General features: G+C 49.0%; 1 protein-coding gene across 2 annotated transcripts; it reads left to right on the plus strand.

The window, feature by feature from the left end:
• The first annotated feature begins 824 nt into the window (after positions 1-824).
• Positions 825-27,981, plus strand: LOC119112678 (mucin-5AC). 2 transcript variants are annotated; one of them, XM_037236923.1, is made up of 8 exons: positions 825-1,054; positions 11,051-11,127; positions 16,643-16,820; positions 18,654-19,546; positions 20,429-20,575; positions 20,785-21,102; positions 24,498-24,719; positions 26,825-27,981. In XM_037236923.1, exons 3-8 carry the CDS (start codon positions 16,796-16,798, stop codon positions 27,002-27,004), a joined length of 1,785 nt encoding a protein of 594 aa, XP_037092818.1. In that variant the 5' UTR covers positions 825-1,054; positions 11,051-11,127; positions 16,643-16,795; the 3' UTR covers positions 27,005-27,981. The 2 variants fall into 2 exon arrangements, with proteins under 2 accessions (XP_037092818.1, XP_037092819.1); XM_037236924.1 differs by lacking the exon at positions 11,051-11,127 and having other exon boundaries at positions 825-1,006.
• The last annotated feature ends 9 nt before the right edge of the window (positions 27,982-27,990 follow it).

The raw sequence follows: 27,990 nt of genomic DNA on the forward strand, positions 1-27,990 counted from the left end.
GACCGACGCTCGCTGCCGGTGCTACATTGTTGTACTGCAGGATCAACCGGACTTGATTTCGTTACATCACAACTACCCTTGTATCTTCAACTGTGCTAGGGCGGCCGGCACATAGCAACGTTAAGTCAAGCCCTACGAAAAGCAGGGGCTACGCATATTGTTACCCGTAGGCAAAACAGAGCTCGTGCTGTGATGAGTGGATTTCACACACCACAGAACCGTTAAGCCTAGCTCATTTTTTCAGCTCCATCGCAGGAATCTTTGCGAACTTGACGGCATATAAGTTGATGACATTACGCGTATATTTACGGGTGTTATGATGACGATACTAGACATACAATGCCAACTCCAGTTATGAAAACGCCTTGGGGAATATCCTGTGACCTATACATAGAGGATCCATATATAGGTCAGAGGGACGTAATATTTTGCCAGGTGGATTGTGCGCATCAGATAACCGTCATTTCTTTCAAAAAAATTCAGTGAAATCTGAGGCATGACCATGTCTGTTGTGATGCACTGGGAGGGAGACCACACTTACTGGAAAAAAACAACGACAGCGCATGACTGTTTTGAAATTAGACTAATTGCGACTACAAAATAACGTCACGCAAGGCTTGAAACCGTGTGACGCCGGGTCACTGATCGAGCCAAGGCCCAAACGCTGACGGCGGTGGCGGCGGTGCCGTCTTACAGCCACCGCCGCCGACCGAGCACAGGTGTTGCCGCGCGGCACACCTGCTCATGTCGGGCAGGTGTGCCCTGCGACACCACCTCCGGCGGCACGAGCATCCCGACCCTGCTAGTCCGCGGCGAGTGTTAAGCGGCGCGGGAACAGCACGGCCCGCCACGCCTTGGCGCTGTTTACCACTCTGCTGTGATGGGCGAGCCGCTCCCCCGGCACGTAGGCTCGCTCCCCCGCGCTCCGCCCGGTGTTGGGTGACGCGCCCTCGACGGCCGGGCATGCCCGCCACCGAGCCGCCGGCCAGCCTACCGCGTACGGCGGGTGAGTCAGTTCACCTGTCAGTCAGCGAGCCAGGTCACTGATCAACAGGTCAGTCAAGTTAATTGGCCACAGGGCAGCCCCATCACCAGTCATCAGGTCGGACAGGTTACCAGTACGCAGTTCAGGGAAGCCATTGATCCACAGGGCAGCGAAATCGCTGGTCTGTAAGTCGGTGAAACCACTGGTTTGTAGGGCAGTAAAGTTATTGGTCCACAGGGCAGCGAAACTACTGGTCCGAAGGTCGGTGAAGCCACTGGTTCGTAGGTCAGGGAAGCACTGGTCCACATGACAGTGGAACTACTGGCCTGTAGGTCGGTGAATCCACTGGTCCGAAGGTCAGCGAAGTCATTAGTCTGCAGATCGGTGAGATCACTGCTCAGTAGGTCAGTGACGCAGGTCACTGGCCCGCTGGTCAATTAAACCACTGGTCCGTAGGTCAGCGAGGCCATTTTCCGCCGGTCAGTGAAGTCACTGTTCTGCAGGCCAGTAAAACCAATGGTCCGCAGTTTTTTGAAGTCACTAGTACATAGGTCACTGAAGGCCCGTAATGGTCAATGGTATTCTTTAGCGCCGTATTTAGAAGAGCTGGCAGTTTATTAAAAAACGGAACGCCTTTATATTGCAGCTCGATGCATTCGGACTTGATCTGTAAAATATGGAAGCAATCCATCAAAAAATGTATGAGCACATGTTATTCAAAAATTGTGCTAAGTGTAATCATTCTGCCGTCATTTGATTGCGCATTATTTTCGTGTAGCGTTTCATTTCATTTTTAATTGAACTGGACTCCCCTAAAAGGCAAGACGGAACATTTTTCAGTTGCTGTCTCACCCCACCTGTGTTCAGATTTTGAGGAAAGCAAGAATAATATTCTTGGTACTAATGGTATTTTATTATTATGGTGTGTTTCAAAGCTCTTTTATGTTTAGGCGAGAACCAATCACCGCATTTAACATCCACGCCGATCATGCTCAATGCAAAACAGAGAAGATGACAAGAACAGAGCTGAGCATCCTAACTGAATTTTCCTTCAGGCATTTGGTTGGGTTTTATTTTTGCGAATCACTACGTTTTGTGTGTATTTGACACTGGGCCCCAATATCTGACAGCATGGATTTCGGCCGTCTCACTCCAAGGTGTCGAAAATCGGAGGCATCAAACATGTAGGAAGATATTGAACATGATATTATTTTCACAGCACGTTATCTTACCAACTTTCACAATGACCACTATAATCACACACATTGATACCTGGGAAATGGGCAGCAGTATCCATACAGCTATCGTTGTGTCTGAAAATGTCGCTCCTATTATCTAAGCCGTCTGGCTAGCATTGAAGCCCTATTCAAACGCATTTCAAGATATGAAAAAGCACAATTTTCATTCCAAACAAAATGCGTCATCTGACGTCTGAAAATAGGCGCTCCGGATCACGGCAATGTCGCTCAGCACCGCGACGCAGGTCCACGCTGCTTTTCTTTACCAACCGCTGATCAAAATGATGAAACAGTCCCTCCATGTTCACCAAAGGCTTGTCCACGTGGATGCATATTATGTGCATGTGCGGTGTGAAATTCTTGTCGGGACATATGCTCAGAAAGTGTTCCGGCCATGCACTGTACATGTTGTCAACCGCAGATGGACAAAAAAAGAATATCGTTGCGTGTCCTCTGATCGCCCGTGACAACCACATGAGTTAAAAGTTGATGCAGTTTGTATTTAACCTTTGACCTGTCATAATGGGCTCAATTAGTGACCCAAAAGCACACAATTTTCTAACAACCACGGAATTTGTTATACCCAATCTGCTGGTGTTTTCCGAGGGCTGTCATCGTTCACAATTTGGAAAGGGGTAGAAGAAACATTGACCCCTGTCATTCCGCATTATAAAAATAATGTCATTCAGGGCGAGGGTTAATAACATTTTACCTAAATGTACCAGGGAGAACCATTGTTTTCAATTCATTAACATCACGCAAACTGTGCCAACGTCCCTTTATACAATCAGGCAAAATCTAGTTTCCCTTGTGGTATTCACAAAAACCTTTCACGGCTTTGTATTTTAATTTACGGGAGTGCTCCATATTTGCATCGGAGTTTGAACTGAAACAGACACCTCGAAGATTATTTGGTGCACTTTACAGCACAGCCCTTCATAGGACTTAAACTTCTCTACTTTCTGAGCTACACGCCCGAAAAGATACAGGCTTTTTCGGGGAGACCATTTCAAGGTCATTCAGACATGCATGACGCTATTCAAATCCTATTCTTCCATCAGCATTGCATGACGCTTTTCAAATCCATTATCCATCAGTCGAGTCGTTCATGTCTGGCGTTTGTGAGCACGATTTCCAGATATAACAGCCGTCAATTGGCTCTCAATCACTGATATGCAAGGTGCGATGACGTAATCAAACAATTATCTGTTAGGGACCATTTTCACTTAACAGAGGAATCGCGTAATCTAGCGCAGTATTTTTCCCTTAAAAGTAGACCAACAGCTAAAAGTGAGCTTATTTCACCATATTTGATGTTTGCTTCAATATCTTTAAATGTGAAGCATTCCTTTTATGATGGCTGTTGACAAAGCTGGTGAAATCGAGATGACAAAGTTTCGATAGAATGCAATACTTGATTTATGCTGTACCATAATAGAACTTTGCAACAGCACGCGCGTTTGCCATTTAGGGGTAAAAACGGCAGAACCTTTCCTCGAAAATTTCATGGACGCTATCGCTTGCTCGTCCTCGCATCGGTGTCTTTAATATGGAAATAGGGGGCGTTTATGGTAAGCATTGCTGATGTCCGTTCTGCAACATTATTGAGCGAGACAAAGGAGCACTCCCTCTGGTATTCACATCCGGTTTACGCGTTTTAGTCGGTTTTTAGCCTAGAATTAAGCTCTGATGTAATGCAAAGTCTTCTTTGAAATTAACAAATGGCTGGCGTACGTAATTTAGGATTACATTGATAGCTGTGGCGAACTGGCTTTCAAAAACTGCGACGAATAATTATAATACGTGATTCAGCTTAGTTAATATAAGCCAAGATTTAGCTACTGCCATCTGGCGGAGGATGCAATTTCAGACAGCTATTGACGCAGTTTAGTGTAATTCTCAAGTCGCTAATTCACCACATGGGACACCACGTTCTCACCTTACCAACCCCATCGCTAATATATGATGCCTACGTGGGAAACCTTAGGGGCTGAAACTTGGCGTACCTGAGCTTATTTCTTACTCGTGTTGTGTAGATCGAAAGCTTTTGACCCACGGCTTATGGTCTATGACTCCTTTATCGAGGTCATGCTGGCGACATTTTGCCCAGCAGTGACAAATAATGATTACGTTATTTCTCACAGGAAATGCACTCTGATAAGGTTTTAAGACTTTTTTCTTATCTATATAGCTAAAGCGCGTTGCTGTAGTTCTTGTGGCTTTCGCCCGGTCAGGTTAAGCAAGGCTATGTTAGGCCCAGCTTTTACCTTTGTGACCGGATGCGACCGTCTAAAGGCTATAATATTTTAAACCCAATGGAACATATCTTACTACTTTGTGAAACCCCTTCTACCCATCACAACTTGGTTTTTGTGGTTCTTGCTTTCGGAGGACGGGCTGATGCAACAATTGCCTTCACCCATTTAGTCCGATATATCACAGGTGACGTGCTTCGGTGTCGATTAAAATAAGTCCGATAGCGGTTTTATAGACCGATTCAACAGGCCTCCACATTACTGTAGCATACTTAGTTCTCGAGATAACAGGATGATCCCTTTGGGCTGGTTTGACGTGTCAGAGGTCACCTTTGTCAATGTGTAGACATTTCTATCGGACGTAGTTTAACGAGACATTTTCAATGCCGTTTTTACGTTGCTGCAACTTTATTAGTCTTCTAGGAAATTGGTCTTCAGCTTTTTAGAGACACAGCTAGTAGAGGATAAAGCACGGACACTCCTTCACATGAGTCCTTTCTGTATGTCTCTAAAGATTTTCTCCTCTTTCCTTTTTCTTTTAGTCAGATTTAGCATGGTTGCTACACCACTAGATTTTTGGTCGGCGACTGCGACAACCATCGGCTGGCGTCTCGTCGGCGATTTGGGCGATCATCGTATGCTGTTAGCTCAGCGTTGTGCCAGAAAAGAGCTGTCATGTACCACTGGAGATCAGAGCACAAACGTGGTAGCTGGTATTGTAAGAATTTGGCACTGGTTAGCTTTGGCATTATTTCGTACTGATTGAAATCAGGGCTCCCGAAAACAAATGAAATGTAGAAAAAATGAAACAAATAAAATGTAATCAAATAGCGGATGCCGTCGAAATCTGTTTAGTGCTGACAGGCCTCTTCAGACATGTTCTCGTCTGAGTTTGTCCCTGTGGCTTTGGTGGTCACTTCAGTATTGTGAGTCGGCATCTGGTAGCTGATGAGACAGCCCTGTTAGCACTAAAGTGGCATACCCAACCAGTGCAAACCCATCTCATGTCCTCAAACTGGATGCCTTCCAACGTCTAACTGTTCCCAAAATTAAAGGAGAGAACACGGAAAAATGGGTATCTACAACTCTGTACCGCAAACTCAGGGCGGCACAGCCGGCTTTTGCCAAGCGGGTAAACAGATCTAGAGAGACCTCTTAAACCGATCTAGGGTCAACTATTTCATTCCTGTCCAGAAATCATCCTCATGATTTCGCTCTTTTTTAAAAATCATCTTACTGGATGTAAAGAGAAACCTTCAATCGGCATGGTGAGGCCTCCAATCTTCCTTATCGAGGCCCCCTCTTCGGCTATTGAGGCTTCTTGCTCTTTTCGAGGGGCCTGCTGTGCATCTGATGGCGCATCCTTTGTATCATCTCATGTGGACTGATATCATGTGGTGTCGGCCATTTGGGGCCCCCATCTGGACAAAAGTTTTCTTCTGTACGACTTAAGGGTCTGCTTTTCGTTTGGTGAGCCACTATGGGCAACCGCCCCTCGATCAATGACAAAAGGGTGGCTGCCACCTTACATTCCTTGCGGCACTGCTGTCACCAAGATTGCAAGGAAATAGCACCCCTGACTCGAGCGGCGAACCGATTGACCTTGTTTGGGATCCGATAAGACGTGCTTAACACGCGCCCGGGTGGCCGACTGGATACCCTTTGCTCGGGTGGGGGTCATTTTGACACCCCCTGAGATTTCGGGAACTAAGAAAGCTAGAAACACCAAATCTGCATGGGTGTGTTAACCTGTACGTCAACCCACTTAAGTCAAAGTTTTATATTCCTAGGTCATGACCTTTGGGTCAAAAAAGGTCAAACAAGGTCAAGTTCCAGGTTGGTCTCCAAAGTGCCCCAGACCTAGATAACTGTTTCTAAGCAAAAGTTCACATTGTCATTCAAGGTCAGTGACCTATTTTGACCTTTTGAAGGTGAAGGTGACCAAAATCATACCAGATTGCTTTGAGTTTTGCATTTGACTAAACGACAAAGATTACGTTGGGCAATATGCTCCTAAAACAAAATGTTGACCCGGGTCATTTTAGGTCAATGACATACTATAGCCTCTTAGAACTCCATGGAAGATGCATAATGCGGTTCCTGCTACCAATAAACTCGAAACGAGACCAGAAACTGTCCCATACAGTAAGCCCTTGAGTAACAAACTGGTTGGTTTTGACCTTGGTGTGACCTTTATACCTGACCTTAGGTCAATGTAATTTGCTCGTTTAGCTGTTTTGTTGCCTAAGAAAGCATCTCAGAGATGTATGGGTTCGTGTAACACTCCGTTGTTGGATCAGATTGAAGGATTCCCTAGAAATTGCCTGTGCTGAAACTATGGCCTGACTTTGACCTGCCATAGGTCAGCGATCTTACAAGGTACATGTCCATTTTTTATTTCAAGCGATCCGCTATTCAATTGTCTACAGCTATGCAAAATTTGGTGTGGCTACGCCGCGTCGTTCGGAAACCATTCCGGAAAAGCCTTCGGGGGGGAGGGGGTCAATTTGACCCCCCGCCCGAGCGCGTGTTAAGGCGTGGTTTTGTTGTGATTTTTCGTATGCTGCTGAAAGTTTGGCGACATTGTAAAATTTCATGATTTTTATTGACTGGCAATGAAAGAACCAGACGTCTAAGATTATGCGCCTGTAATAGTTATGCTGATTTGACAACTTGTCAAAACGTACGGCTGGCAACAGACGATTTTCATACTCTTTAATATGCGTGCTCAATATCTGTCGGCCGTGCCGTGTCCGATTCGGACAGGCGTGCGAATCCGACACTGCACCAGTTCGGCACCGGAGCGAACTGATGAGGTGTACTGTGCACCAGTTCGGCACCGGAGCGAACTGGTGAGGTGTACTGTGCACCAGTTCGGCACCGGAGCGAACTGATGAGGTGTACTGTGCACCAGTTCGGCACCGGAGCGAACTGGTGAGGTGTACTGTGCACCAGTTCGGCACCGGAGCGAACTGGTGAGGTGTACTGTGCACCAGTTCGGCACCGGAGCGAACTGGTGCGCAGTACACCTCACCAGTCCGGCACCGGAGCGGACTGGTGAGGTGTACTGTGCACCAGTCCGGCACCTGAGTGGACTGATGAGGTGTACTGTACACCAGTCCGGCACCAGAGCGGACTGGTGAGGTGTACTGTGCACCAGTCCGGCACAGGAGCGGGCTGGTGAGGTGTACCGTGCACCACTCCGGCACCGGAGCGGGCTGGTGAGGTGTACCGTGCACCACTCCGGCACCGGAGTGGACTGGTGAGGTGTACTGTGCACCAGTCCGGCACAGGAGCGGACTGGTGAGGTGTACTGTGCACCAGTCCGGCACCGGAGCGGACTGGTGAGGTGTACTGCGCACCAGTCCGGCACCGGAGCGGACTGGTGAGGTGTACTGTGCACCAGTCCGGCGCCGGAGCGGACTGATGAGGTGTACTGTGCAAGATGCAGGCGTGAACAAACAGGTGAACAGAGGGCTGTGCAGCAGCGTGTCACAACGGACGGATATGTTTCAAAGGTGACGCAAAGCCGGATCAGCTTGCGCACAGGTCTTTGAAAAGGCATGCACTGGCAAATGTGCTGGCATCATATTTGCAGCAGTAGCACGTAATCGAAATGGAATGTGTATTTCTCACCTGTTGATACATAACTTTGGCCTCTTGAACATTTTTTCCCCTCTGCAGCTAGTTATTGCCTATTTCTTCTCAAATGTGATTCATTCCAAGCAGCTTTTATTCTATCTGGCTTAGTGGGAAAACAGATCTTTCGGGGTTAGCTTATCCAAGACACTTAAGCTTATATCGACATGTTGAGCGTTGCTGCATCATCACGGAATGGATATGGCGGTTTTTTATTTCACAGGAGGCTTATTCTTTACGTTGCAATATTTTTGCAAAGTGGACTTGTGCTCTGGGGAACGATGGTGCCGGAGTTGCGTGCGGATATTATGGTGTGATTTACGGTCACAACTCGTTTAAGGCCCAGTGAGCCGAAGCTGTCATGAAGAATTTCTTAAAGTTCTATATCACTGCATTGCTGAAATTGGGGGTAAACTATTTTATCAACTGGCGCTTTTTACATCCCTATGCTTTGATTTTTCCAAATATCTATCGGGCCTCTTCATCGTCTACTACCAGAAGCCTTCAATTCCCCAGCGGTAATGCTTCATGACATTTAGCTACAGACGGTCGACGCAAGATTAGCCGCTCGAATGGTTACGCGAACATGAACGCCGAGACATTAATCTGCTCATGAGATGCATTCCAATGTTTCTTACAGCAAACACTATTCCCAGACCGGCTAACGTATAGCATGACTCCGAATTCTACATTTCCACGAGGTTCGATAGTAGATCAATAAAAAGCAACACATTTGGTTCTTCAAAAATATGCGGCAAAATTGGTTGTTAATTGCTCGATAGTTTAAGCTCAGCCGTGAAAGACTTAGAGAGATGTTATCAAAATACATGGAGTGCGAGAGATCTCGTACGTCGAGAGCAAGAACTATTCAGTTAACTCGCAGCGCCATATTTGCATCACGATCTCCATTACAGAATCGTGCGTAATAATACGTTGACAGCACACATTTCACAAATTACATTCTAGCACACGTAAGTGTACGATTGCAAAATTCCTGATGTAATTTTCGGCTGCCTCCCTCGTAGTTGTTGCTTCTCCGTCCCAACAGCCCTTCGCTGATCTGACAATAGCACAAAATAAACAATACAAAAAACGTTGGCTTCCGCTGCACGGATATTCAGTACCCGTTTCCATCAATCGCCTACCACTCGTCACGAAATACACCAAGCGGTGAGAAACCGACTTCATCGGTAATTTTTCGAGTGTTTTGTGATAAGTTCTGTCAAGTCTGGGAAAACCTCTGGCCATTTTCATGACATATACGGTGATGCTTAAAAGAAATCTTCAATATTTGAAGATATTAAAGCAAGCATCAAATATGATGAAGCAAGCTCATTTTTTTGTGCAATAAATGCTGACGAGGAAGTGTGGGAAAAGCAAGGCAAATAAACCATGCTTCTTTCAAAGTGGTGAGCAGGAAGTCAAATGAGATTTCTCCCGCAGGAACGGCTACTTCAAATCGGAATTATGAGCCATCCAGAGGGCTGTCGAGGAAACTGATATAACTAATAAAATCGTAAGCGTCTGGAAGTCGGAAGCTCACGGACGCCAGATCTGGACGACTTGGTGATAATTCCTTAATGGCCTTGAACGTCGCATGACCTATGGGATATCTCGATTTAATTGACTGATATGGCGGCAGGCGTGCCTGAATGGCAGTGAGCACAACATATTTTGTACGTTTTCTTGAGCGTGTATCTCAGAAACTGGAGGGTTCAAGCTCATAAAAAGGACAGGGCTATGAACTGCACCGACTGATCTTTAAAATTTTCATCTCAGTGCAACACTCCTTACAAATGTGAAACGCTCGCTTTAATCAAGTGCTCGCATGCCTGTGAATCGTTTTTAAAATAATGCTTTTTTTGGTCGGCAAAGGCACGGGCGTAATGGCGTAATGTCGTAAGGCGTAATGTCGCAATGTGGGCACAACAATATGACTTGGCCTCACTTGGATAGTCCGAGAACTAGCAGCGCAAATATGCTGAAAGCATTTTAAAAAACCATGTCTTGAACTTCATGATTTGTCTCACAAACATATAGACGTCATCGTCATTATCATCTCTTCGAACCTCTTCCGCGATTCATGGCTTTTCATGGTAAGAGTCATGCATGGTGCAAGACAAAGACACCAAGTTAGCGTATTCTAAACTATCATACACAGTCCAAAAGATTTGAACTTAACCGAAAGATATGACGGCCGTTCTCTGTCCACTCGTATACGGCATGGAGTGCTTGATACTGACCTGTGCTTTGGCTTTGACCTGTATTGGCGCACTGCTCCAATCAACAATCGCACGGAAATTAAACGGATGTCTGGCGCGCCCAGTTCAGAAACGGGGTACATTAAAGAGTCCAGCCATCGATGTCCGGGTAAGTTCTGACTGACTTGTCAGCACGGTACCCCAGCTCATGTCTCAAACCAACGTGATAGGGCGTGATACGGTCATTTTGTCGGTACCAGTTTGCAGCTCTAGTACCGTGGTTAATAATCTGCACGTGTTTACGCTCAGTTACATTACGACCACCCCAAACCTTTGAGGATCATGAAATGTGGTGAAATATGAGAAATTCTGTTGAACAAAAAGTCATTTAATCTGATAACGGGTTAATCATGTAGACAACCAGCCAAAGTTGCGCAGGCGCATCGCGTCACCGGAGAAAAATAGCTCTAGAAGCTTCTTCACTAACACTTTCTGTTGTACGCTGCCCCTATTTTCGTCTCTTTTTATGCACCACATAGCTCGCGAAAGAGACCTTTTTGTCAGCGATGATCACATCAAGTAAATCGGTAGTGTTTTCGCCGCTGGGTAGGAGCACGCATACCTAGCCGCATACCGCATACAGCCGCGCTGGGGCTCGAAACCGGAGAGTGACCGGGGCGCGCCGGCGCCGTGTGTCGTTACGAGAGGCGTTAACCGCACCTGATACACCAGTCGGGCGCCGGACGTGCCGAGGGCGAGTGCTGGGAGCTGCTGCTGCCGCTGCCGCTGCCGTCGTCGCGCCGCACCAGGTGAGCCCATACGCCGCTGTACCATGTATTGGAGTCGATCGTGCCACGTGTTGGAGCCGATCGTGCCATGTGTTCGAGTCTACCATACCATGTGCGAGACAAGTCCACACATTGATGGCGCCTTGTTGCCTGTCGTCACATGCAAATTACAACGGTAATGAATGCACACGTGCAAACACGCATGCCCACTATACGGTCAATAAAAACATGATGATCATGAAAACATGAAGCCCCCCCCCCCCCCGCTCCCTTCTAGCGTTGGGAAGAAAGTGAGCGGAATCCGGGAAGACACCTCTTTATTGACATATCTTGGGGGTAGGTTAGGCCATTTTTTCACTAACCAGCCCAATAACATGCTTTGCGGAACTACGCCCCTGTGTCTGGCAATTTTTATAGAGCACGGATCCGCGGTAACAGAACCTACGCCCACCATCCTCTGCTCGAACCATCGGGAGGCCCAGGAAGCTGTCGCAGCGCGTGCTTCCAACCCGTATCTCACGGTCGGCTAGAAAAGTGGAAGAAATGGACCCTGGGGCTCTAAGCGAGCCAATATTGTGCAGTAGTACGAGAGTGGCACATCATAAGATCCTCCTCAAGCCAACCTAGCGATGCCCAGACGTCCGCTGACTGGCTGAATTGTTTTCCCCTAGGGATTCTAGAGGAAAAATTCAAGACATTCAAATTTTCGAAGGATTGTTACCGGTGCGGCTCGTATACAATGGGAGACAGTAGCGGACCTGGAACAGCACCAGGGCGTCTATGATGGTCTGGAGTATCTTGGCCGGAAGATAATGACGGATATGCGATATGCGAATGAGGATCACCGTTGTGTTTTGAGATCCATCCTGTTTGCCGTTTTTCATGACGGAGACTGATGAGGGGGCTGATGCGGGAGTTGTCTCAACGAGATCTTAGGACTGTCAATAGTTTGCATGCTGCTAGCTCATTAATTGACCTGATTATGCGAGATCAAAGCTAAAATTTTCCAGATAATGGCACATTTCGGTTTAAACCGTGTATACGAGACGATGCCTCATGGTGATTCAAAACGTACACAACCTTGCTACTTGTTCAGTTCTTAGTACAATGGCGGGCACTTGTGTGTTTTAACGTATATGTTTATCTGTGCCTTATAAGGTTCCGCTCATGTAACAATATTGGGTCGTTGTACGCATTCCCCGGCATCGGCTGTCGCCGCTCGCCGCTCGCGCCGGCCATAGATCGCCGTGCAGTGTCCTACAAAAAATATTCGCTGCTCCAAATCCAGAAAAGCCCAAAACACGTTTTTGGTGTCAAAACATGAGCATGAATGTATCATAGACTGCGGAAAATTTAGGTTCGATTGATCGGTATGCCGGAGAGGTATTCTCAAAAAAACTTATGTGGATCGTGTTGACCTCCACCCCTCATTATGGTGCGGGTTAAGACTAAAAACATCAAATTTCTGAGCTAGACGCCCGCGAATATGTGCAGACCTTTTCGTGCAGACTATTTCAAGGTCATTTAAACATTTCATTACGCAATTCAACGACGACGTATTAAGGAGCATATTTACTAAAAAGTGAAATCTCATTGTCTAGAGCAGTATTTTGCACTTAGAAACCAGTGGCAACAAGTGAGCTTATTTCATTACATCTGATGCTTGCCCCAATATCTTCAAATGTGGAACATTCCCTTTAAATCAAGCAGGCAAAAAACGAAATTTGGTTGTCGTTAGCCAGGAGCGCGCGGTCAGAAATAATTATCAGAGCCGTTTCAGCGGCATGGTGGGTTCGGAAGCCACGCTGGCCATCGGAGAGGAAATGACTGAAGATAGGGTACCGGTAAAGTTGGCGCGGCACAATGCGCTCAACAGTTTGAATATGACGGGTGTAATGGATATTGGTCTGAAGTTGGAATTATTACTGGTTTACGTGATTTGTGAATGTGACTGACGAGTGAATGGCTCCATTTGTCAGGAACGTCACTTTAGAAGAGTCACGAACTAAAGGGAATGTTTCACGGTCGAAGATGTTGAAGCAAGCATCAGATATGATGAAACAAGCTAACTCATCGCTATGGGATATACTGAGAGAGAAAAGGCTACTCCGCATTTTCCACGACGGGGACACAATTCCGCTGTTAAGCAAAAATGCTCCTCGAGACGTAATTGCTTGATTGTGTCATCGTGACATACACGACATTGATTGACAGCCAACTGCCGTCCGTTACATCGGAAAACCGTGCTCACGAACGCCAGATATGAATGACTCGACCAGTATATTTGTATTAGCCTCGACCGTTGCATTGCCTATGGAACGACAGGATTTGAATGACCTTATTATGATGTCATGAATGTCTAAGTAACACTCCCCTAAATAACCTATCCATCTTCACAGGCGTGTGCCTCAGAAACTAGAGAGGTCTAGGTCTTACTTAGGGCAGGCCTGTGAGCTGCACCAAATGACCTTCAAGATGGCTATTTCAGGGAAAACCCCCATGGAAATGTAGAACACTCCCTTTAACCAGCTAAAGCAGTACCGGACCTATGACAGATGGACCAATGTTAACCAGGTGGACGGATATCCCATCCAGGTCGCATGCGGAGGTGTGACACAGATTGAGGACAATGTTAATCAGTATCGGCACGTAGACTGGGAGTCCTTTAATATTCTCCTAGGAGAGGGTGGGGGTCCATTTAAACCCCTGAATAATTTTACGGAATAAAATTTGAACGGTGCGGCAAACTCGCACCAACCTTTGCTTACATGTAGGCAGTTGAGTAGCAAACCTTCTAATAGAAATAATATTAGACCCGCCATGCAAGGTTGCTGATCTATGCATGGTGGCAAGGTCAGACAGGCTGTCAGCAAAGGCGATTTCTAGAGAGTCGTTAAATCTGATGCGACACCGGAGTGTTAGACAAAGTTACACGTCTGTGGGATCATTTCTTAAGGAATGAGGCAATTAAATTTGGAATTACAACAAAGTCCATTTCCCAGGGTGATGTGTGAAGGTCGGATCGAAGTCAACATCGACCTACTTTTGTACTGGAGAGCTTGCTTTATGGGATAGTTTGTGATGTACATTTCGAATTTTGTAATAACGAACCGCAACAGACATTTTCCATGAACTTATTAGGGGTCAGAGTAAGTCACCGGCCTAAAATGACCCCGATCAACCATGTGTTACAGGCATGTGCCGCCTGGAGAAATTCTTGGGTTAATTCAAATTAAAAATAGTAACAATGTCGTAGTTTCTTGATCATCATGATCTGCTAAAGGCCAAGCAGGTTCACCGACTTCAAATGAACACCAGTGAAATCCCGCTCAAAACAGGAATCTAATTTCAAGGTGGGTGCATGAGTGGATCTGGGGCACTTTGGACACCAATCTTGAGTTTGGCATTCTTTGACGCGTAGCTCAAGATCTAGAGATCTCAAATTTGGCGCCGGTGAGTTCGCATACAGACCAGCTCACGCGTTGAATTTGATACAAGGCTTTCTCAATTTTTGAGATCGCAAATTCAAATTGTGGCTGGTGTAGGCCGAAAATCCCCCTCCTCCCCCCCCCCCCCCCCCCGATCGAACGGTATTCAAGCGGTCATCCGTGCGCGTGTGAAATGCGCACGCTCACACCCTCGGCAGCCTCCAAGGGAGCAGCGGCTCGTCCCCGGTAGTCACGCCTCGTGAGCAAACCTGGGGTATCGACAAAAAAGACGCTTCTATCGTCAGCTAACGCCATGGGTACGGTTCTCTGTGGCGGACGTTTTCTCTGGTAGCTGTGACGGCCACCTGCCATCCCTTTGGCCAACCGAGGGTGCGCCTCGCTTCTCGTCCCTCGCTAACGGCCAGCTTGGGGCTTCCGTGAAGGGTCGGGTACACCTCGCTCCCTCTAATTCACCCGCGGCCACCTGGAAGCTTTGTGGGAGGGTGGTACTTACAATGAGTGGCCTAAAAAAACACGTGTTTCGGAAACACGTGTCGAGTGCAGAGCCCGCGGTGCAGATGCTTCCGTTTCGATCTTTTCCGCACGGTTAGTGATCGTCAGAATGAGTACGAGCGCGCTGGTGTGCCCAAGTACGTATCCTTGCTACCTCTGCCAACAAGCATATTTTGCTCGCTGTTCATGCAGAGCGCGTATGATGCTGCGTTAGGTTCAATTTTCTTTCGAGTCATTTTTTCACGTGCGATCATCTGAAGACGCTAATTGACATTTTCTCTTTCTTCAGCAACAATGAAAACACAACATCCGATATTTAAGCCCCTGACTGTAGATGCCTGACGGGAAAAAATGGGATCACCGTCGCCGGAATTCGTGGAATTCAGAATTCCTTTCCTCAACATTCGCCCCCCGGATCTCACGAGACATTACTGCAAATGTCCTTTGGCGGATCAAACCATTTCAATGGAGTGAAATTTTCAAAATAAGGTTCATTTCTCATCTCGAATGCTGTGTGAACTTTAAAAGTGGCGAAAAACGGCATTGTATATCCCTGGAACACAAAATCAAGCGCGAATTAGCAAGTCATTAGGCGGGTTTGACCTGCAACGTGTAAAGTGGCTCGAACAGGCTAAGCCTTGTAGGCACCGGTCTCATCATCCAGTTAAAGCAATGATTAAGCATCGCACAGCAGAACAAGCATCACTGAATAGCCTCAGTCGTTGGATGATGCGATCCAAAACATGTAAATAAGCAAGATGTGAAAAGTAAGACTCTTTCCTGTACGGTTTTCACTCGGAGGACTTGGCCTATGAGCCTTTGGTAACACCGCCCGATTGCATTTTAACGCCGTCGTTTTGCATTCGTCGTACATCAGCATGAAGTTGAGCCCATATGATCTATGATGTGTGGCATCTTTAAGCTGTCCGAAGCGTGTGAAGATATCAACAAACTCGCACTGAAATATGTACCATTCTATGTGCCCTCTACTTGAAAGGATATAGCTCCTCGAAAGTCGCAGTGGTCCTCTGAGGCTTTTCTCGTCGGTCGATGGTTAAAGCACGAAGTGGAACGGCTATCGAGCTGATGTCACAGTCATCAACAATTATTGAGGTGACGCATCAGTCATCTTGCTAACAATGCGCCGATTGGCGAATATTGGCGTAATGCGAATATTCCAGTGTGTTCTGACTAACGTTACTTATACTGCACATTCTCGACCATTGCTGTATTCTTTAAAACGTCAGCATCGGGCTTGCAAGCTCCAGCTGGTTACTACTCGAAAATTGTATAGTTGATGCTCGAAACGGACAATGAAAGTAACACATTTACCTGTATCATCCACGCAGCGTGTTCTCTATCTGTTTCCATGCATGGGATGCGATACGGATGTTCCGAACAAGTGCTTATATCCTCTCTCACTATGCATGAATGGTGCACATTGCCCTCCTCAGCAGTGTGTACATGTCAGGCCACGTGACAGGCCACTCCAGAGTGCACTGCGTCACTCTTTCGTGCACCGCGACCAATGAACACGCCATCGATGCTGCCTGCAAGCACTCACGAAATTGACGCAAACACTTCTTCTGTTTCAGATGAGCATCGACGGATCCGTGTAAAAAGCTAATTGGATCCATTTATACAAAAGTCCGTTGGGAATTAGTAAACTGAACACTTCTGCTATGCAGAGGTAGCAGTCTGGGGAAGCAGGCGCTGCTCCGTCCGGCGACATCGAGCCATTCGGCGACATGCATCTCTCAAGAAACATTATGGGTGAGCTTCAACGACAACAGGGTGCATTACTTTCATAATAACCATAAGCACGTACTTCTAGCAGCGAAAAACACCTTGGACTGTTAAAGTCTGGCTGCTCGATGCTTAGAAGAACTTTCTTCCTACTCAGCGCTTAAGAAAGGCGTTTCAGCACTTCGTGGCCTCGGCTGGCTAGGACCGTGTTCCAACACGCTTCATCGTTGCCAACATTAACCAGATTGTGGCTACGGCCTGAAACGTGACCGATCACGCCCGCGTGTCGGCGGCGCGGCGCAGTTTTTGTCGGTCGCCTTCACTCAGGTGTCTACACCCAGCTTTTTTGCCACGCGTTATGTCGGCCGGTGTGTTATCGGCCTCTATAAGACAGCCGGCAGCAGGCGGCATTCCGGATGTATTGTTTCGAACCATTTTGACAGTGAGCAGAAGCTAGTTTGCATGGTTTAAAAGAGTGTTTACGGACAACACGAGTTTCATGGCGCAGCATTCGCCGGTCATAGTCCTTCAGGCTCGCGTTATCCGACAATCCTGCTGCAGGATAGTGTCCATTTTTCTTATAAGTGAGATACGGTGCGGATTGATAAAGGAAGGACGCAATACAATTAAGCAGTAGACGTCTTTCGGGCTGCTGTCAAAATTTCCTGGTCGCTATGCACGTATTCCACCTGATTTACATTCGTTACCGCGTGACTGGTGTTGGCCCCGAATGTTCATTATGAAAGGGTGTGTTCAATAATACAGATCGCTATTCGTATCATGAGGTATGACATGACGCCTCTTAACCCTTTTCCCCCAAAAAACGAGAATTATCCATCGTTAGCGTGGTCTTTGAAATCAGTTAATTTTCTACCTGATTTTAAATATCAAATGTTGCATGAAGTTTTCGCTTCTGGCTCCTTGTAGTCTTCCTCCCATCACGGTAAAAAAGAGCAAAATTGATCGTTTAGGAATCAAGGTTTCAACAAGGCCATGCAGCAATCGCGTCACTGTGGAGGTTAAACCCCTCCCCCCTCACAAGCATGCTCTGTCAAAACGGGCAGCTGATGCATCGGAGCGTCCGTTAACACACGCTCGGATGGGGGTCAAAGTGACCCTCCCCCGAAGGTTTTTTCTGAAACGGTTTCCTAACGGCGCGGCGTAGCCGCGCCAAATTTGGCGTAACTGTAGAAAATTAAATAGCGGATCGTTTGGCATAAAAAGTTAAATGTACCTTGTGAGGTCGCTGATCTATGGCAGGTCAAAGTCAGGCCACGGTTTCAGCAAAGTCTATTTCAAGGGAATCGTTCAATCTGATGCAACAACGGAGTGTTAGACGAAGCCATACATCTCTGAGACGCTTTTAAGACAATACAACAGTTGAATGAGCAAATTACATTGACCTAAGGTCAGGTGTAATGGTCAGACCAAGGTAAAAACCAACCTGTTTTATTACTCCAGAGCTTGCTGTATTTGGTACTTTCTGGTGCTCATTTCAAATTTTTTGATAGCAACCCAGGTCAACATTTTGTTTTTCGGAACATACCGCCTAGCGTAATCCTTGTTGCTTATTTTAGTACAAAACTCAGAGCAGCTTGTATGATTTTGGTCACCATGACCTTGAAAAGGTCATGGTGACCCTGTTTGACCTTGTTTGACCCAAAGGTCATGACCCCAGTACCTGAAAGTTTGGCCTAAGTGAGTTCACTTACAGGTCAAGACACCCTGTAGATTTGGTGTTTCTAGCTCTCTTGGTTCCCGAGATCTCATGGGGTCAAATTGCCCTCCCCCCCACCCGAGCAAAGGATATCCAGCCGGCCACCCGGGCGCGTGTTAACGCCTCGCGCCCGTGTATTGCAGTGGCGCTGGCCTGCTGCGCCCTCTGCCTCGGTCAGAACGTCACAGAGCCGACTGAAACCACACAACCAGCCCAGAGCAGCTCGGCGCCCCCGGCGGGCGGCGCCGACCCCAGCTCTACTTCGGCCTCCAGTACCGAAGCTACGGGTACCGCCGACCCTAGCTCCGTCTCGGCCGCCAGCACCGGGGCTGATGGCCCGACGCCGGGCGCGACAGCGGCAACGGCAGCGCAAAGCAGTGCTGTAACCTCAGAGATGGCGGAGGGAAGTAGCGGGGATGCGACAACTGGAGCTGGTGGAGAAGGGGTGACGACGTTGGAGAAGACGTCGGCCACGGTATCGACCCCGACGCCCGCCGGAGCGGCGGTGACGTCTTCATCGTCGGCAGCGGCTGGTGGAAGCTCGTCACCGGCTCCGGCGAGTTCGCAGCTGGCGGAAGTGACGACGACCTCTGCTCCACCTGCAGGCGCTGGTGGCTTTACGACAGCAGCGCCGCCTACACTCAATGCCGTGACGACTTCATCGCCATCTGTCGTTACGACGTCAGCACCCCCTGCAGCGGCGACCACAGCGCCACCAGCGGCCACAGGTGCGGCGACCGGCGGGTCCCAGAGCGCCGCGACGTCTGCAGCGGACTCCACGACACCTGCGGCGACTCCTGCGCCGACAACCGCGTCTGCGGAAACCGCTGCTGCGTCCACAGGACTGCCAGACTCGTCTTCCACCTCTGCTGAAGAGGAGACCACTTCCGGGGGCTCTAGTGCCGCCCCTGGCACTCACACTTCCACGACTTTATCAGCATCCTCCGTCTCACCAAGCCCCTCGAATGTTTCTGCCTCTAACACTACTGGCGACGCGCAGGATGAACTCCCCATGCAGTACTATGGTTATCCGAAGGTAAGATATTGACGAAAATTATTTGCTCTGCCTGAACTTCATTGGTGCTGGTGACAATAATATGCATCAATCCACCTAGTGACACCGAGAGAATTTGTAGTTCAAGGTAGGGAAGTCGCCTTGATCCGTCACTGCCCTGCCTCTGTGAACGTTTTATGGCATTTTCGCGCTACATAAACGCGAGCCCATCCAGACCCAGCTCAGAGCCGGCACTAAGTAACAGTGCACGCGTGGCGTGCCTTCGACGCGCGCAGTGGCGCACTGTTCCGAACAGGCCCCGCCGGGTGTTGGGTGCCTTCTGAAGGTGCACTTCCTCCATGCTTGCCGCAGTCTGGCTAACCTCAGGCGTTAATTGCCGCTTTGCAATGCATGACCGGCCGTTGCCATGACCCTGCCGGCGCGTGCAATTCGAACGGGACTTCCAGTGACGTCACTGGCGGGATTGACCTGACGCCGGTCCGGTCTGGGCGAGGCACGTGGCTTGGCCCGGCAATGCGTCGCGTACGCGGGCGCCTGGCTCCGAGTCTGCGGCGTATCGGGCGCGGACGGAGTGGGTTCGCGGTCGGGTCACTGCCTCGGTGGTGAGGGGGCCCGACGGCCAAACGAGACGCGAGTGCTCGAGCTTTACGGAACCGGCCGGGATCGTAGACGCAGGCATCAATCCCACAGGCAGCGTGGAGGAGTAATAGTGGCATTAGTTTTTTCTTTTAGATTTTCCATGTGAGCAAACTGTATGTGACAAAGTCAGCGAATCGGGATCGTTCCAGTGAGACAATCAGTGAATCGGCACCATTTTGCGGTGCAAAACGTTACATGAAGCAATGCCCAAAGTCCAGCCGGGAGCTGCTGGCCTCGGCTTGACTCACCCGGTCAACGTTTCAGAGCAAGACTCTGCAGCAGCTCAGCGCTGAGCAGATGGAAGGCGTGGTGACGCTGATACTAGATCCAGTCCGGATGGAGTTCATTGCATGGCTGGCAGTCAAGGAGAACCTCTTTAGAACGGCCATTCTCAACATGACCAGGGGAAGGGTGAGTGTGCTTGTAATTGGAACACTGGCCACAATTATTTGGCATTCTGTGCAGATCTGTGCACCGCAGACTATTCTACCGGGCTTGATGCAGCATCCATACTTCTTTCTAGCGTTCAAAACATGACTTCTCAATGATGCTCATCAGGACGTTGACTTAGGTCCCTTACCATGCGGATCGGTCTCCATCACTCCCTTCCCCCACCACAGGGCTTCAACACCTCGGAGCTGGAGTGGGTCTACGTCTCGCCCTCGCCGACCAACAGGCCGCCGCACATCGTGCTCAGCTTCGTCGTGCTCTGGCGGCGGGAGCGTCGGGCGCTGGCCGCGCCGACCGTTACAGCGGCGCCGGACGCCTCTAGCGCGACCGCTTCCGGGGGTAGCCTGACCGCGCCGCCGACGCCCGTGACCGTGACCTCCCGACGGAGGCGGCGGGACGTCGACACGGCCGCGGTCGAGACGGGAGCCGTGTCGGCGGCCGTGTTGCACCAACTCGTCACCAGCAACGCCGACGAACTGGAGGCGGTGGTGAGCCGAGCGGGGTGGTAAAGGGAGGGGAAGAGGAAGGGGAGGTGCTGTGGGGGGGAGGGGGAAGGCGGTGAGGGTAGATGTTCAAAGGTGTGGAAAGAGAGAAGGGGTGGCGAGCTTGGGGGACAGGTGATCAGGAGGAAGGTGATGAACGGGAAGGGTGGCGAGGGGGAGAGCTGGGGTATGGGGAGTATGGTTACGGGGAAGTATGGTTAGGGGAATAACGGATGGTCAGAGAAGCATGTGGCGAGGGCAGGAGGTAAGAGAAGGGAGGTGGTTGTGGGATGAGCTGTCTGGGGGGGGGGAGGGACTGTGAGGGGGGACTTGACAAGGAAAGGAAGTGATGAAGGGATGAGCGTGTGAAATGAAGATTGTGACGGAATTACATGAGGTAATGGGGTTGAGGCGAGATGGTAAAGGGAGGGATTTGTGAGAGGAGGAGATGCACGTTTGGAAATGTAGTGCATAGGGAAATAGGAGATGCTCATTGTAGCGGGGTGGCGAGTGGAAGAGGGGTAGGGACGGTTTGAGTAGTAACGGGAAGGGGCGAGGGGATGAATACTAATTCCCATCCTCATCCCGTCCTCTCACCATCCCTGAGGGGTGGTGTGGGTATGAAGTAACGGGAAAGTAGGTGGTGAGCGAGGGGTGATGGGTGGAGGCATGGCGAGGGCAGAGGCGGCGGGGCGGAGGGAAGATAGGGGCGGGGGAGAGAGATGATGTGAGGATTGCCCGATTATGTGGATTATCTTTTTACCTGCGCAGGCCCCTCAGGCATATGATGGATTCCAAGAGATCTTTCCAGTAACTGATTCGTGGTTACCTCACGGCTCCTGAGCAGCAGGGTCCAGCACGAGCAGGGCTCAAGTATCGGGCTTTACTAGGGAGATCAGTGGGACCTGGTTTCACCCCGGCACGAAACTCAACAAAAATCCAAATCAAACGCGCCACTTGACCGAAAGATTCAGCTAGGCCCAAATCTAGCCTTGAATTATGCCGGTCGATCCAAAGAATCCGAGATTCGGCGGAAATGCGTCTGCAAATTAAACAGGAACTGTGCGCTCTAGCTCGGAGTTGTGCAGAGGATAGTACGAATTTTGTCAGCAGATCTAGCAAAGATCATGATCCAGCATGGAACGTGCCCAGAGATCAAGCTGGAACCAATAATGAACTGTGGTTGTAAAAAGGGATCCAGCGAGCAACCAGATCCGGACCGAAATTGTCAAAGGAACTGGCACAAAACAGGATCTACATGGATAGGGAAAACCAGCGTTTGTATTTTGCGCTTCTTATGGATCAAACAATGGGTTGTCCATTACAGCTGATATAAAGTTATGAAAACAAAGTTTTTTTAAAAATCGGAGTGAGCCAAAAATAACTGGTGAGTTTAGATGCTAAGTGATTACTGACGACCCTCATTTATAATCAGAAAAAGCGTTCTCATTTAGCGTCCAAAAATAATTCCTGCCCAAATAACACAACAAATCTGCTAGAAATAAACAAGCGTGATGATGAGCAAAACGTAGAACGTGCAGCATACCAACTCATCTTCTGAACTTCTCACGATTGAACTTCAACAAGAATCTAAAAGCTGCTGTACGAGGCACTTGACTAAGGATCAAGCGTTAGACAATGCATTAAAAAGATGACTGACAGCGCTGTGCTCAGAAGCCTACAGCTTTGCACGACTGAAAAAACCCAAATCTGTGTAACAAAAACAATAAACGTAAGCCGTGTATAAATCAGAAAAATTGCCGGGATATTCTTTACCTCCGGGCACAAGATGATGTGACCGGGGTAGTAGCCAAGGGGAGGAGGAATGGGGGTCTTGACCTTCCCTGAACCAAGAGATTCACACATCATGCTGAGCGGTTCGCGGGAAGCTGGTCCAAAGTCGCAAGGTTTTGAAGAAACTTTGACACTTAGCCCCCAGAGAAACACTTTGGCTTTGGATATGACGCCTTGACACTAGGCCAGTGGGGTTAGACCAACAGTGATAAACTGAATACGTGTTGCATTTATTCGCCGAAATCGCCTGCTGAATGGCATTTGGATCAGAAACATCGTGGAAATTCATGTTTTGGTCGCCCGGCGGTAACGTTTTCGCTCCTGTCGAGGAAATCCTATGCAGGCTGCCTGGTTTGGTATGGATGCACCGGGTTGTTGCGACACTAACCTTGCCCATTCAATCTATTATATTCTGCTGCAATATGTTTTTTCAAGCAGGCTGTGAGAGCCAGGGTGCACGATCTGATTTTTTTCGACAGACGTAATGGCAACCGGTGTCTGCTGTTTTCTTTTGTCAAAATAGGAAATCCGTGGGGTGGGGATAGGCAGAAACCATGGCTTGAAAGTTATGAAAAAGTAGGCGGAACTAGGGCCAAGTGCTAGCAAAATAATCGTTAAAGAGAATGTTTCACGCTTATATGGGATTTTAATATAAACTAGCCATCTTGAAGGCCTTTCGGCGCAGTTCACAGCCCTGCCCTTCTTAAGACCTAAGCCCCTCTAGTTTCTGAGTCACATGTTCGTGAAAATGGGGGGGGGGGGGGGTGTTTCGGGGAGAGCATTTTTAAGTCACCTTGGCATTCACGACGCCATAACAACGTTATTGAAATCCTGCCATTTCATAAGCCATGCGGCAATCAAGGCCAAAAAATAATGGCTGATTTGTCCATATCTATCGTTTGTGGGCACGATTTCCAGACAATAGCAGTCGTCCATTGGCTCTCTATCAATGTTGTGCAAGGTACGATGACATAATCAAACAATGACTTATCGCGGAGCATATTTACTAAACAGCGAAACTTTGCTGCCCAGAGCAGTATTTTATGCTTAAAACCGTATCAATAGTTGTAATTAAGCTTGTTTTATCATATCTGATACTTATCTTCAAATTATTGAAGTGTGAAACGTTCCCTTCCAGGCGAAAGTTCCCAGAACCAGGCGAGAAGTTTGTGAATGAACGATGAAAAATGAGGATTTAGAATCCGCTATTTCCCAATATTGCAATGATAGCAGGGAGACCGAGTTCAATTTTTTCTCAAAAGAACCTGTGTACTAGGCCCGGGGATCTTGTCTGAAAAGAGCTATTGAAAACCAAGATCCGTGGTGTGGTGCATGAAAAGATGCGAGCGGGGGCCAACAACCCTGGTCTCGTGTCTGTAAAAAGCAATGAGAACGAAATCCAGGATTCCATGTGTGTAAAAGAGTCGCTGGGAGCCAGGATCCGGAGTCCTGCTTCCACGTAAGAACAAGTGGGAACCAAGCACACGCCCGTCGCCTCTTCCCTGTGCCGCTCTGTTGTCAGCGCTATCCTCTGTGGCCGTGTCTCTCTCGTTTGCGCCGCTCCGTTGTCAGTTCTGCCTTCTATGACCAAGATCAAACATCTGCAGGCATCGTCTCGCCTGGTGTCGGCGAGGGTCGGCTTGGTGGTACCATCTATCGCATGCCCGCAACACGAGAACGACGTCACCATGACCAGCAACGGCGGCGTCATGATGGTGGTGACGATCGCCGCTGCGGTCTGCGCCGCACTCGCCTGCGGCGCGCTCATCTACGTGCGTCTGGGGCGCGGCTCCGGCCATTGGGACCCCGAGCCGGCGTACCACGAAGGGGTCAGTGGCTCCAACATTGTCCTCTATGACCACAGGCAGCTGAGGTGCGACGCTTGTCACTCGCCGTTCATGGCGCCACGGTTGACGTACAGGCTGTGAACGTGCCGTCTGCTGACGTAACACCACCTGGGCTTGCACCCTGTTGGTGTACATGCTACACGTTTACAGCCCCGAAGACTGGAGACTGCGGAGGAGGGGGCGCGGGAAGGTTGAAAGGAAGAAGCGCCTGGTCTGGTTGCGATTTGAGCCCCGTCATCTAACTGTAGGCTTTAGGAGGAGGGATTTGAGAGGGTGCAGGCTGCCATGCTGCAGCCAACACTACGGAAAGGGTGGTCAATATCAGCAAATTCAAAAGCGCCGACTCTCTGCCTTCGACCGATGGTAGTGCACGCCGAGATACATGCACGTCGTGTGTGAAATACTGCGGGTGTGCACGTCACGCAAAAGCTCACCGTGCTTACTTTAGCAATATGGGCTATTGTCCAAACATGAAAAAGATTGCGGGATCCTTTTTCAGCTGTGTTCTTCCACAGACATCCTTTTAGAATCTTTGTCACAATTCCTTGGGCCATGATGGTTCCAAGTTGCTAGGTATGGAATGGAGGCTTAGTTGAAAAATCCTGGTTTGGCTATTCCGAATCATTTGATACAGAAACATGACAACCTCCGACCGAATAGATTTACACCTGGAATTTTGTTTCTCTATTTTGTACATGAACAGTCGAAGATGGGGGAACTAGCCAGAAACCTCAAACATTTAATCGATTTTTGTTTATTTAGGCTGGCGGGAGAAAATCAATATTCGCCAATCTCAAGTTTAACCACGGCCGTCTGGAAATATATTCTGATGATCCCTCTATTGTTGGCATTCATTAGCTTGCATTTACGCTAATCAGCTGAATATCACGACTAAACATATCAGCGGCGCACTTTTGTGACATCCCAATGCGTCACACGAAGACACGCTGTACAGTGTGCTCGTGGTTCTGCGTGCATATGTGCAGTGTATACAACACAGCAATGTGCCAGTCAACTGCGATCGGAATCCTCAGACAAACGGGTACTAGCACTCTCATTAAGACCAGTCCAATGGCAGTATTTAGCCGCGTGCATCTAAATTACAAACCAACTTAACGCACAGTGGCTTCTCCCAAATGCTACGGGAAACTACTGACTACTCTGCTAGAGCATGATTAGTGCTAAGGAGCCCTTTGCCTTCTAGTTTTAGGCTCAGATTATCCCATTCCAGCAGGACGTATGATTTTCCGCGTACAAACAGGCTCTTCATGAGTTCGTGTCTCGATGGACTGGACACTTACAAATACGTGAACTTCACTCAGGCGATTGACGAGAGTATGCCATATTATTTATTGTTTACGGATGCGAGCCTCGCTCCGCCTTTTGCAAAGACCAATGGTCACATCCGTGTTAATGTATGACAATGCATGGGCATAATCTGAATACAGCATAATGTAGCTAAGCGGTGTTTCAATGCAATACTCAACAATCTCTCCATAAAAAGGCGGAGATTGTTGTACTTTTGGCACAACAAAGCCACACTCGGCAATAATAACCGTCATTCTGTGTTGCCTGGCGGTGGTAGACTTTGCAAAAAATGGCTGTATAAGCCATTTGTCTGTGACCCAATTTTGGTGAAAACTTTCTGAGCAAGGAGATGCAAATCAAGAGAGCTTTGCCAATGGCATGTTCAGTGAATGCCATGGGTGCGTGATATAAGTTTTGGCGTTCGGGATAACTTACCCGTCAAGTGCAGCAAGAGCGTTCGTCACCGAGCAAGATAACCTGCTGTTACTGCAAACAGTGCAAATCCTGTCTCGTGTCACGAAAGGCTGACGCCAACAGAGCCGCCTGGCGCTCTCCTCAACAGCATGACTAGTAGTGTGTCAGTGGGCCGATGCAGGCGAAAGTCAGCAAAGCTTTCATCCCCGTGTGCTTCAAAGATGCAGCTAACGACGCCTCTCCCGGCTCTGTCCCTGGTACTGCTGCGAGCCTGTGTCGTCAGTCAGGTGTAGTTTCCCTACTCGTGTGCAAGCATGACTCGACGCGACTAACGGTGCGCCCCTCTCTGCCTCTCTCCGGTCCAGGAGAGGGTCAGCGGCGTGAACCTGCACTCAGACGCCGACTGCAAGAAGGGTGAGGAGACGCTGGACGCCGGCGCTGGCGAGGTGTACCCGCTCTCCAGCGTCCAAGGCACCCCTCGAGCCTCGGCCAGGAAGGGCGACGCCAGACGAGCCTCGGCTAAGAAGGGCGACGCCAGAGTCTGAACGCACAGGACAAATAGAGACATCAGAGTCTGCGCGGACGAGACGGACGGAGACGACAAGGTCTGCGCGGATGAGACGAACGGAGACATCAGAGTCTGAACGCGCGGAACAAACGGAGACATCAGAGTCCGCGCGGACGAGACAAACGTAGACATCAGAGTCTGTCCGGATGAGACGAACGAAGGCGGAAGAATCTGCTGAAGGGAAGACGGATGCACCGGCAGGGTCTATGGGGATAACACTTAGGAGCGCCGTAGGTCTAAGACGTGTTTGAGTCGTCGACTAAGTGCAGTTTCCACACCGTGTGTATGCATGATTCGACTCGACCAACGGTGCCTGCCATCTTTTGCGGCTGTGTCGGCGGCACTGTTCTCGCAGACGATAGGCCAGTGTTTGTGGAGTCACCCAAAGACAACCCAAGGTCAGGGTCCTCGCGTGCCTTCCCGAACAGGACGCGGCCATGTAGTGGCATGCGGACGGACGGAGCCCCTCTGAGCCGAGATTGCGCCTGCCAGAGTCGACTGGGTGACACCGCCTGTGCTGTGGATGCGTCCCGCACGCCCTTTCCTGCTCGAGGGCGGCTTGTGGCAGTATGGACACCCAAGTGACTGATGAGTGTCGTCGCCATCGTGCTCTTATGGTGACGCGTAAAGGGTGGAGCGAGTGGTAGTCATGTTATGAAGGGAGCATGAGACCTTCACGAAGCATGTTGTGAAGGAGATGAGAGAGGCGTGCGAGGTTATCATGAAAAGCCGCTATTGCTACGGAAGCCTGTCTGGTGTGATTCAGACGATCCGACCAAGTCGCTTTAGGCCGTTGGCAGTTTGCTAACCCAGGCATGCAGCATGACAGGTCATTGCTTCTCTAGAGCTACGTTTGCTCGTTTCACCAAACCTGTATTATGAAGGCGGTCGGTGATGCAAGCATGAGGAGTTTGAAATAAATATTCCCACTCTCTGGCAATAAGACGGGCACCTGTTGCCACA

This window comes from Pollicipes pollicipes, unplaced genomic scaffold, assembly GCF_011947565.3.
Source record: "Pollicipes pollicipes isolate AB1234 unplaced genomic scaffold, Ppol_2.1 Scaffold_7261;HRSCAF=8764_pilon_pilon_pilon, whole genome shotgun sequence".
In the NCBI taxonomy this organism is placed as follows: domain Eukaryota; kingdom Metazoa; phylum Arthropoda; class Thecostraca; order Pollicipedomorpha; family Pollicipedidae; genus Pollicipes; species Pollicipes pollicipes.